This window comes from Mus pahari, chromosome 2, assembly GCF_900095145.1.
Source record: "Mus pahari chromosome 2, PAHARI_EIJ_v1.1, whole genome shotgun sequence".
NCBI lineage: Eukaryota > Metazoa > Chordata > Mammalia > Rodentia > Muridae > Mus > Mus pahari.
In genome coordinates this window covers 54,391,004-54,402,232 of record NC_034591.1, presented here as the reverse complement: position 1 = coordinate 54,402,232, position 11,229 = coordinate 54,391,004, and the positions used below count along the sequence as shown (strand labels likewise).

The following is an 11,229-nucleotide window of genomic DNA, read 5'->3' as shown; positions in this document are numbered from 1 at the left end:
AGGTGGTGTGTGTGTGTGTGTGTGTGTGTGTGTGTGTGTGTGTGTGTGTGTGTGTGTGTGTGTGTGTGTGTGCGTGTGTGTGTGTGCGCGCGCGCGCGCGCGAATTTTTGAATTGGTCCTTCCAAGTCCTCTGTGCAGGAGAGCAACTCTGCCTATGACTTTAAAAACTCCTCCAGGCTTTTTTCTGTGTCTTATGGAGCCCAGCGCTATCCAGTGCTGATTCCTCAGGTTCTTACTGAACCTCTAGGCCCGCGGTTCTCAACCTTACTCATGCTGTCACTCATTTACACAGTTCCTCACGCTGTAGTGATTCACCACCACCACCACCACCACCACCACCACCACCACCACCACCATCACCGTAAAATTATTTTCATAGCTACTTCCTAACTGTAGTTTTATGAATCCTAATGTAAACATCTGTGTTCTCCGATGGTCTTAGGTGACCTCTGTGAAAGGGTCATTCGACCCCCCCTCCCCAAAGGGGTAACCGATCCAAGGGTGAGAATCCCTGCTGGAAGCTTTCTGGAAGTTTTTGTCTCCACTCAAGAGCCTTGGCGGCAGAGTGCCCAGAGAGAGTAATACTCCTTCCGTCATTAATCATTTCATTCATGCATCAACTCCCCTGGGCTCACTATCATTTTTAATGAGTTCTCTGTCCCTTCAATCAGTTTTCACTCGGAAAACCAAAAGCTTACCGGTAACTCTGTCCGCCTCCCTCCGCCTTCCCTTTTGAAAGACTTTAAGTCACTCACACTCTGCTTCCTGGGGCCCACAGAACTTTATCAAACCAGGAAGCGGTTATCAAACCAGGATGCACCTTGGTCCCTATGGCAAAAAACGCTGGAGGGGTATTAGACACCACAGTGGAAGTAGAGCACCTCCCTGGGCCCGCCCTCTGAGTCAGGCGCCTCTTTTAAAGCACTGGACTCCTTCTCTGGTGTTATCAGCCTTGTTTCTTGACAGAAAGACAGAGAAGGAGAGCTGCCTCTGGTTGCCATGAACTCTGCAGGCAGCAGCTGCGAGTCCCCCAACTGCATGGTGAGTGCCAGTGGGGTGGTTCGGGGAGGGAAACGGGGAGCAGGAAGAAGGCCTCAGTGTGGAGCTCAGCCTGGCTTTTTCCTTTCCTTCAGGTTTTTATCAGCAAGCACGTGGCTTCTGCTACCCTTGCAGACACAGTTCCCTGAGCCTTGAACTGTGAATGAAGGGAAGGTGGGCGGGGTTCCTGACAACGTGCGCAGGGGCGACCCCGCTGGTTTGCTCTATTCAACAACTCTTCTCTGCATAGGAACTGCTGTTTGATCTTAGCTTTCTTTCCAAAGGCTCTGAATCTAGTAAAGGGGAGCGGAGACAGCCAGGTTTCTTCCTGAAACCCCATCCTGACAGGCGCTTCTCCTTCTGTTTTATCCGCCCCCTCCCCTCCCAGGGAGGCCTCTCCAGCTAGTCCCGAAACCCTGGTCTCACCACCCTCTCCAACCTATTTTGGTCACCTAAAAATCACGGGGTGGGCTGAGTGGAGACCCCTGTCTTTGCCATTGGCCGCTGCAAAGACAGGAGGCCTCTCTCTTCAGACCCAGCCGAAGGATTGGAGTTAGGGACGACCCGTGAACCTGAGTTAGGTTCTCAGGCTGCTCTCTGGATCCAACCACAGGCTCTGTCCATTTGTTCCTATTCCTGGCAAGGGTTCCTAGCATTCTCAAAGGAGAAAATAACGAATCTTTAGAGGAAAGCACTTGATAATCACCTCAGGATTACTTCCGTTATACTTTTTGGAGACTTAAAGGGAATAGGTTGAAGATTCCATTTCCTCCTTGAGCTTCTGTGAGTCAAATAAGGATTTGGCAAGCAGACAGCCTGTATTAATGTTTCCCGGGGTGATATAAACAAACGTCTAGTCACCCCAAATAGGGTGGTGACAGACCAAAGTAACAATCCCCCCTTAGATTAGCATGGTGTACAAGAGTTGATCTGGCTTACTTACAGGAGCCTGGGTGACCCAAAAGCAGCGGCATTATTGAAAAGTCTCAGCCCAGCATGGATGATGGCTTCCCAGAGGGGGCCCCACCTCAGCTAACTTCAATATACAATGTATGTTCTAGCCCAGTGAAGCTGAGGGAGGATTACACAAACTCTCAGGGAGGTGTGAAGGAGAGAGGCTGAACGCTCAGGTGGACCTTCTCCAACTCATTCCTCCATGAGGAGCATCAACAGACCCACTCCTTTAAGGAGAGGGCTGTTATGGTTCCCACTCTACAGAGCCCCTTCCTCCATGACAGCTGGCACACTGAGGCTCACCTACCCCTTTGGTGACCTGTACTGGGGCTTGAAGCTTTCCAAAGCCAACAACCACAACGCTGGAGTTTCTGGCAGCTTTCTCCTTAGCAACCCAGCTCCACACACATGTTGCTCTGTAAGCTTACCTGGGAAGTCCCTTTTCTCTCGCCTTTGCTTTTGCTCATCCTCTCTTGATTGCTTTAATATTTCACAAGCCCAATTTGCACCCTAGCCCAGGTCACCTAGTGTTGAGGGATGCCTAGAACCACCACCTAGCTCCCCCAGAGCACCTGCTACCTGTTAAAAAAATCACATTCCACTGGGAAGCTCAGTCAGTGCAAAGGCCTGGTACCAGTCTGAGGTCCTGGCTGGATTCTCCTCCTTCTTAATTCTCCAGCAGACACAGTCTTGTGCACCCTGATACACTGCATACCACTCACCACCTCTCTCCCTCTCAGTCCGCCATGATCGTTTCTTCCTTGCCCTTCTCTTCCTCATGGTTAGATTTTTGTCCCGTGGGCTCACAGTTTATGGATCTCGGGAAGTGCTGTTCAGCACGGATCTGATTGGTATTCTGCTTTCTTGTGACTTACTAGCCGGACAAGATATTCATTTTTTCCTTCATTTTTTTCAACTTTCCCCACCAATTTAGAAGGTAGGGAAGACGATGGCATGTGTAGCTTTTGTTTTCTGTTTTCCTGTTGTAATTCTTCCTTATGTGTTTTTCTGGGCAGATAGCACAGACTCACACATATCACAGATATCACACATATCACAAGTATACAGCATATATGTGTATATATCACAATATCACAAATATGTAAGCACACAAACAAATACATAAATATATAAATGTACATGAGAAATGATACAGTTTAGCACTGCCTGAATTCCAGGAATTACTCTACTGGGAGTCTTAGAAATAGTGGTGATTGTTGCTTTCTAAGTGATAACAAGGCTCGCCACCCACAGCAGGGGCAGCCCCCTGAGGGTCACGGCCCATATGTACTGCTTCAGAAACTGCAGTATGTTCTTTGGTCAGTCAGCCATCCTGCGGGTGTCCTTGGACTCTCTTGGTGGGCCACATTTATCAGGGAGACATGGCATAAACAGGAAAATTTACAAACATATGTTTTATGTCGATACAAAATAGTTCTGCATGGCAGGGCTGAAGCCAGCTTGGTCCACCCCATATCAGGAAGTATGAAGCCGATTTGTGGCTCCCTCAATGCACCTAACTGGGCTTTCTTCATTACCAGTGGTGAGGGGCTCATGGATATATACCAGAAAGAAATTGGGTTAAATATTTGTATTCTGCCCCCCACAGAAGGTCTGGCTTTCTGCACCTTCAGTAGTACACAGTGTTGCCTGCGTCTCCACATCTGCCTCCTCTCCAGCTAGCACTGCCCCTAAGTTAGATCTTTCTTGGGGAAAGTAGGAACTGTCCTTATAGCAATGAATTCTACGAATCATTGGCAACATCCAGAGATACATTGGGTTATCACAGCTAGGAGAGCGGAGGGGCTTGGAATGGACGGAACTTAAGTCAGTGCACAGGTCAGCCAACTCCAGCCCCAGCCACTCAGAGCAGCAAAGAATTATGCAGCCCTAAATGTCAGTAGTGTAATGGTTTAGAGACCGTGCTTAGAAAACAATAGTCGCCATTATTTGTGGAGATGTCGTCTAAGATTCCCAGTAGATTCCTTCGCGAAATTTTAGTTAGTGCCGAACCTTATTGTTTCTTATACATATATTTATATATTTGTGATATGCATGATATACAAACATACATTTGTATATATCTGTGATATGTGATATATATATTTATGCACTTATATATTTACATATTTGTGATATGCCTGTGTGCATGTGTGTACTTTTTCCTGTACGCCCTGCAATACTACCACGTGGTATTAATGTATCTTTCCATGTTTTATGTTCTGGTGCCCCTTTGAGTAGTACTCTTGCATATTGGGGGGTCCTTGACCACCATCCTGGGATCCTAAGGCAGTTGGTCTGATATCAGGGACAGCTACTCAGGGAATTACCAGAAGGTAGCACACCAGTGTCCTTCCCAGGCATGGTGGGAAAGGTTAGGTAGGATTCCGTCTCACTGCTCTGAATGGTACAATCTAAAATATAAAGCTTAGACTGGAGAGGGGGCTCAGGAGCTAGGAGCTTTTGCAGAGGGACCCAAGTTCAGTTCTTGGTACCTCTGTTGAGTGGTACAGCCACCTGAATCTCCAGTTCTGGGCAGCTCATCTGGCCTACACACACACACACACACACACACACACACACACACATACACGTGATAAAAATAAATATTTAAAATGTAAAGCTTATGAGTATGTTTCCCTCTGAAATTTTCCATTTAATATTTCCAGCCTGTATAGCTGGGCTTGGCTAGCTGAAACTTTCCAAGGTTTCAGACTTCCAGAATGGGAGCAGGGCATGTGGGATACTGATCCCTAGGGGGCGCTTTCTGGAGGTGGTGTGAACAGCTGTCCAGTTCTTGATCTGAAACTTTTCTTACCCTCCTCATCTAGTCAAGTAGCGGCCTACCATCTCACACTTCTCTGGAGAGGAGCCATCAATCCATTAGGTGGAGAGCACACAGTGCCCCAGTCCTTGATAATTTAGAAGCTCATGAAGTTCAGGCCCCGCCTCCTGTCCCTAATAATCACAACTTGTGGATCCCTAGAGGGGAAGTGAAGTGGGACAGCCCGGAGCAAAAGAGACTTGAGGCACCCGTGAGCATTTAATGGGGCGTGGGCAGGCAAAGGCTATTTAAACCTTTGGGGTGTGGGTCGGGCTTTCAGGGTGAGTGTACATCATTGGTCTGGGCCAGGGTGCTGGGGATGCCTCATTATCATAACGAGGAATCCCAGGTGATGTCGGACATAACCTTATAAGGGGAAGAGGAAGTTTAACCTGGCTACCAGGTTTCATGAATCTCAGGACGAGATTTAGCGGGTTTGGACACGTCTCAGCCCCACTCTTGCTCTGGACCTGCTCTCCGAGTCTCCACAACTGTCTAGCCCCATGATGCCGCGATGAAGATGTTTTGATTTGTTTTAAAATAAGATGGGTGTAGCTCAGAGGAGGCATAGCACAGAGAAGGCTAGGTTTGACCTATAGGCTCTGGGTTTGATCTTCAGTATTGCCAAATAGATTTAAAAACTGCACTTTAAGGGTGTTCACTACACAACTCACTCTTCCACTAAGGTAGTCCACAAACACTTGAAATATTTTCTTTGAAGGAAGGAGCACATAGGGTCAATGTACTTAATGCCAATCCATGAGGTCACGAGCTGACCCTGCTCCAGAGATGGTCCCTGAGGTGGGTTGCAGTGAAAGAGACTCGGGTGTGGAGGTAGCTCAGGAGTAACCTACTTCAACAGCCTTTCCAGGACTGTCTCCCGCTGCCCAAACTACCTTGAGGGCAGCCCTGGCTGTGCTTTGCCTAGAACCTGCACTCTGTGATCTGACCAGGGCCTGGAGACTCCCCTGGGGCATGTCAGCTAGAATGACTTGATCCTCATGCAGTGGCCTTGATACCTCTGACCACACCAGAGACTATGTTCGCATGTTCCTCTACCCACAACCAGTTGTCTCAGTGTGAGCCATCAGTACACGTCAGTCCTTCCATCTATGGGAAGTCATAGCGAACACAACAGCTAACATTCATTGGCACTTGTGCTGTGTTAAGCCCTGGACTGTGTGCTTTATACTGCAAAGTGGTTTTCTCAACCACCTAGATTTGTGTAGATAAGAATATTGAGACAGAAATACTTTGATTTGCCCAAGGTGAATGAGCAATTCAGTCAATACGTTGGAATAAAAATCTATAACTCCGAGTTAATTTCTTGGTTAAACTGTAGGAATGGAAATTGACCTTTGGCTCTGGGTTATGCCTGGGTGCACTGCATCTTCTCACATTAGTCTACCACAGTCATTCAGTTCACCCTGATGGCAAGGACTGTAGTAGAAACTGGCATGAGAAAGCAAAGCAAGGTTCTTACAATCCGCCCCCTCTTCCTCCATGTCCCCTGAGCCACAGATGAGGAGCTGTGATGCAGATGTGTCCGCAGGGGCAGAACCCTCCATAATCTCTGTTTGCTGTGAAGAGGTTTCTTTGGTGAGGAGTGGTAGCCACACCTTTCTATAGGTAGAAAGTTAAGATTTCCAACACAGTAAGGAATTCCGCTGGTCTGGCAAAATAACGGTAGTAGGTTTCTTTTCTAATGTCCATGATCTCACCAGCCCTGGGAAGTTGGCTCAGCTTCTTGTAGCAGATGTAATTCCCCCTCCTGCTGAAGTCCAATTAGACAGCTGTTGGTTGCCACTGATATATGTGTCTGCTGGAACCAGATGGTAGGAAGCAAGAGGCCTTCAGGTCAGATCCAGCTCAAGTCATCAGTCCTGTGCCCTAAGCTAGTGGTGTCTTCGGCCATAGTGACCACTCTCCGTTCCTGAGAGGGCATCTACCTACTTCTTGATCTTAAGGTTGGTTTCCATCTCTTCCCTAGCTAAGGCGTCTCTCCGCTAAGGCGTTGTGTCAACCCCTCCCTTTCTACAGCCTAAGACTTAGGAGTCTTTAACACAGCCGCCCACAGTAAGGATCAGGGTGGCCCGGGTCTTTTCTCTGTCTCTGTAATCCTCAGCAGCCTAACACCACTGCTCCCTAGCCTAGGCCTCACATGTCTGAAAGGGTGTCCCAGCGTGCAGCTGAGGTCAGGAAGTGTAGTTATCTTCCCCTGGATTGCTCACGCGTGCCCTTTCCTTGTCTCAGCAGAGGGGCGATGGTGTGCTCAGCCCCTACACCGAAGGCCAAGGCAAGAAACAGGATGGGGTGCAGAAGGATCCCAGCAACAGTAACCTGGCCTATGGCATCCTGGATAGCCCACCGTGGTATCTCTGCATCTTCTTGGGGATCCAGGTAAGTCCTCCCAGCCAATACTAGGTCCAAGCAAGTTCCGTATCAAAGAACTAAAGGCCCAATCAGTCGGGTCCAGCCTCAGCTGCTGCTGTAGCATATCAATCCCAGAGGATGGGTGTGAAGATTAGAAAAAGATGCTCAACCATTCAGAGGTGATTCACTTGGGTGCGGGTAACTGACGCGGTTAAAGGTCTGCTTCACTTGGGTAAGGCCCTTGGAAGGCAGGGAGGTACCAGCGCCTTCCTCAGAGCGGCTCTGTGGGCAGTCTCTCTCCTTCTGTTTCAGCTTTCACCAAGTGCTTCCTAGTCTCTAGGACTACGAAGTTTATTTGATCACCAGAGGGAGTGAACCCTGATAGGTGGGGTTCACCACTGTTGCTGAGCAGTTTGTAAGATGAGAAGGGTTCTAGGAGAGTGCTGTGGCTTCTATTGGCCTAGCTGCTGACATGACAAGTGTCTACGTGAAGCTTTCAAGGACTGGTTGGGGACTAGTTCTCTCTGTTTGCCTAATGTGTGAGGCCCTTGTTTTCACTCCACAGTCTCACTAGAAAAGGGCTGTAAAGGATTAAACTCGTGTCATTGTCTAAGGGCTCACGGAAGAAAGGCAAGATCATTAGGACATGCCTTGAAATATTCATACCTTCTTTTTCTGAAAACTCTCTATGGCCTTCCTTGTGGGGGTGGGGTGGGGTTGGGGGGGGTGAACGCGGCGGGCGGGGAGGTGCGGCAAGCTGTTTTTGTCGGACCGTGCTGTCTCTCAGGGAGTTTTAAAGTCTTTCCTGCTTCCAGGATACACCCATCCCCCCCAACTTGTCAAAGAGCAGTGCTGGTCACATTGTTCTGATTATTCCAGAGCATTCATTGAGGGGATTAATCTGGAGGGCAGGTAACCCATGGCTTGATCCCTTTGAGACATGACTCAGTGAGACAGTAGCAGCCAGAGCTCCCTCTTAAAGAGGACCTGGGGATTTATTTCTGACCCGCTACCCTCCCGCTGTCTCCACCTGTATGGTTAGATGTGGAGCTCTCTATCCCGAGAAGTAGGAGGAAGAGGGGTACAAGGGATAGATACATAGAAACGGTCAAGCTGGTGTCAGTCATCTAAGACACTTGGTATGACTCCAGATTTAGCTGCTGCCCACGAGAACAGTTCCCTAGGCCTAATCAGACTGAGGCCAGGTTATGTGAAACAGTGACTCATTCTTGTACCGTATTGATCGCTACCTGTCTCCTGTTGGTTTGTCTACACCCTACATCCATCCAGTCTTTCACTTTGATACCCGAGGCTGTGTGCTATGCCTTCTGGCCTGCTCTGAACTCTGGGTCTGATGTGTCCTGCCAACTAGGACTCAATGAGCCTTTTGCTAACAGCTTCAAGTTCACAATGGGGTCTTCCTTGCTTGTGTCCGCCCTTGCTGTGATCTTATTCTTTGGTCCTGTTTTATCCCGCTGAGGCTCTGTCTCTGACTTAGTTTCTTTCCCAGGGTATCCGTTCCCAATGCAGTGATCTTGTGCTCACAGCCCAGTCCCTCTGCCTGGGTCTCATCTGCTTAGGGCAGAACTTCCTCGTCCTTATTGCATACCTACATCTTTGCCTAGCCCTCAATGTCAGCCCCTAGGACCAACTGCAGGGTCCTCACTTCTGGTCATTGGTGGATGTACTTTTGCCTTGGGGAATAAAGATGCAGCTGACAGCATCCCATACCCACCTCCTTCCATTCTGCTCTCCAGCACTTCCTCACAGCCCTGGGGGGCCTCGTGGCTGTGCCACTCATCCTGGCCAAGGACCTGTGCCTGCAGCATGACCCTCTGACCCAAAGCTACCTCATCAGCACCATTTTCTTCGTCTCAGGCATCTGCACCCTCTTGCAAGTGTTTTTAGGGGTCAGGTAGGTAAAATTGCTCTCTGTGGATTTTGAGTTTTACTTACTATGGTATCAGCGAGGTCTGCTTGGATGCTGCTGGGTGACGTGAAGGAGGGGTAAGTGATGAACCAGGATGCTTGGCTAAAGGTAAGAGAATTACATATCAGCTTAGGGGAAATGCGGTCTTTATTAGCTTATACAATTAAGCTAAGAGAAAGACAGAGGACACGGTGAACCAGGGCTCATCATACCCCACGCCCCCTGTGTGTGTGTGTGTGTGTGTGTGCTTATGCGCATGCATGTTCATCTGAATCTACATGTATGTTTGGTGTGTATGCATGTATGTCTGAATGTGTGGAGGTCCAAGCACAACTTCAAGTGTGGTTCCTCAGTAGTCACTTTATCTTTTGAGACAGGGTTTCTCAGTGGCCTGGATCCCTCCAAGTATGCTGGGCTGGCTGACGATCCACCTGTCTACTTCCCAGTGCTGGGATTACAAGTGTGCCCCACTGTATCTAGACCTTTTATGGAGGTGTGTGGGGGGGGGTTGCTGAATTCATGTTTTAATGCTTATGTAAGAAACACAGTATGGATTGAGCCCTCTCCTTAGCTCCCATATCTATTTGTGAGGCTCTTGATAAGAATAAACCAATGACTGCCAGGCAGTGGTGGCGCACGCTTTTAACCCCAGCACTCGGGAGGCAGAGGCAGGCGGATTTCTGAGTTCAAAACCCACCTGGTCTACAAAGTGAGTTCCAGGACAGCCAGGGCTACATAGAGAAACCCTGTCTCGAAAAAAAAACAAATGAACAAAACAACAACAAGAATAAACCAGTGAAGATTCAGACTCCATGACTGATGTTAGAATGTTATAAAGTTATAAGCTGACAAATCCAGAACTGAGCCATGAACCCATCACCCTGCCTGGCGGGCCAGAGTTGAGCCCAGTGCGGAACCTGTAGCAGCAGGAACACCGAGATTTTGGAGGAATAAGATGGACAACTGGGGAGAAAAAGGGTGAATTCGCTCCCCCGTTGTCTTTTTGTTTTGATTTGATTTCCTAAAGATGGCTTGGCACCTTCCCATACTGATGAAGGACAGTATCTTTGTTCCATCTGCTGATGTACTGCCAAGTTTTTCCTGGAAACACCCTTACAGATACACTCCAGCCGACTAACTATCTGAACATCCATTAACCGAGTCAAGTTGATCCGATAAATTAAGTTACTAGAAGTCCCTAAGGCTCAGGGAACTTTATAACAGAGGGGCTTGGAAGTATGTGGGAGGTGGGAGATATGAAGAGCTGTGAAGTGACATTCTCTAGACTCAACACAGCCATTACAGTCACGAACTTAACAATAACTGGTGTTTCCTGAACCATTCACCAACAGCAGTAGATGGTGGAGGGGCTCGAAGGACCTTATCCTTTAGTGATGAACTAACTACTGGTGATTGATTGATAGATACTGGGAGAAGGGTAGCCATTGTCTTCAGATGTACATCCATTAAAGAGTCCACCATGCTCCAATGGATAGCTCCAAACACAGGCAACCCTGGTTAAACTCGGTGGCTCACAACTCAAGTAGAGTTGAATGTTAAAGAGATTTAGAGGAACGTGCAGGGGTCTGGACTCTCACACTGTGGAGAGCAGGGGCTGCAGGTCACTGCCTGGGAATTTCTCTCAGAAGGACCTCTTGATCCTTCTGTTCACCTCCTTCGGCCAAACCCATTTTTGTCCAGTGCTTCCTGCCTTTGATATTTTCTTAACTCCTAGTCCTGAGGAGAGATAGCTATTTTTTTTCTCATAGCCTGAGCTGCTAGAGTTTTTAGTGTCATCTTTAAGAAACAGCAAAGAAAATTATGAATACAAAACTATATAGAAATGAGAACATTTATAGAGAAAAATGTAATCAGTAATAGCAAATCACAAATTTTCTTATTTTTTATTATTTATTTGTTTTTGGTTTTTTTTCTAGATAGTTTCTCTATGTAACAGCCCCGGCTATCCTGGAACTCACTCTGTAGACCAGGCTGTCTTTGAACTCACAGAGATCCACCTGCCTCTGTCTCCTGAGTGCTGGGATTAAAGGCATGAGCCACCACACTGTATCTGTGGGTGTGGGTGTGTGTACATGCAGGCATGCGTGTC

The 11,229-nt window shown here is 48.0% G+C and overlaps 1 protein-coding gene across 1 annotated transcript in view; it reads left to right on the top strand.

Annotated features, from left to right (window-relative positions):
• The first annotated feature begins 999 nt into the window (after positions 1–999).
• LOC110317369 (solute carrier family 23 member 2-like) overlaps positions 1,000–11,229 on the top strand; it is a 36,486-nt gene continuing 26,256 nt past the window's right edge. Inside the window, exons 1-3 of the mRNA XM_021191824.1 lie at positions 1,000–1,041; positions 7,073–7,216; positions 8,947–9,104. Coding sequence (XP_021047483.1) covers positions 1,000–1,041; positions 7,073–7,216; positions 8,947–9,104 — 344 coding nt within the window. The remainder of the gene's footprint in view (positions 1,042–7,072; positions 7,217–8,946; positions 9,105–11,229) is intronic.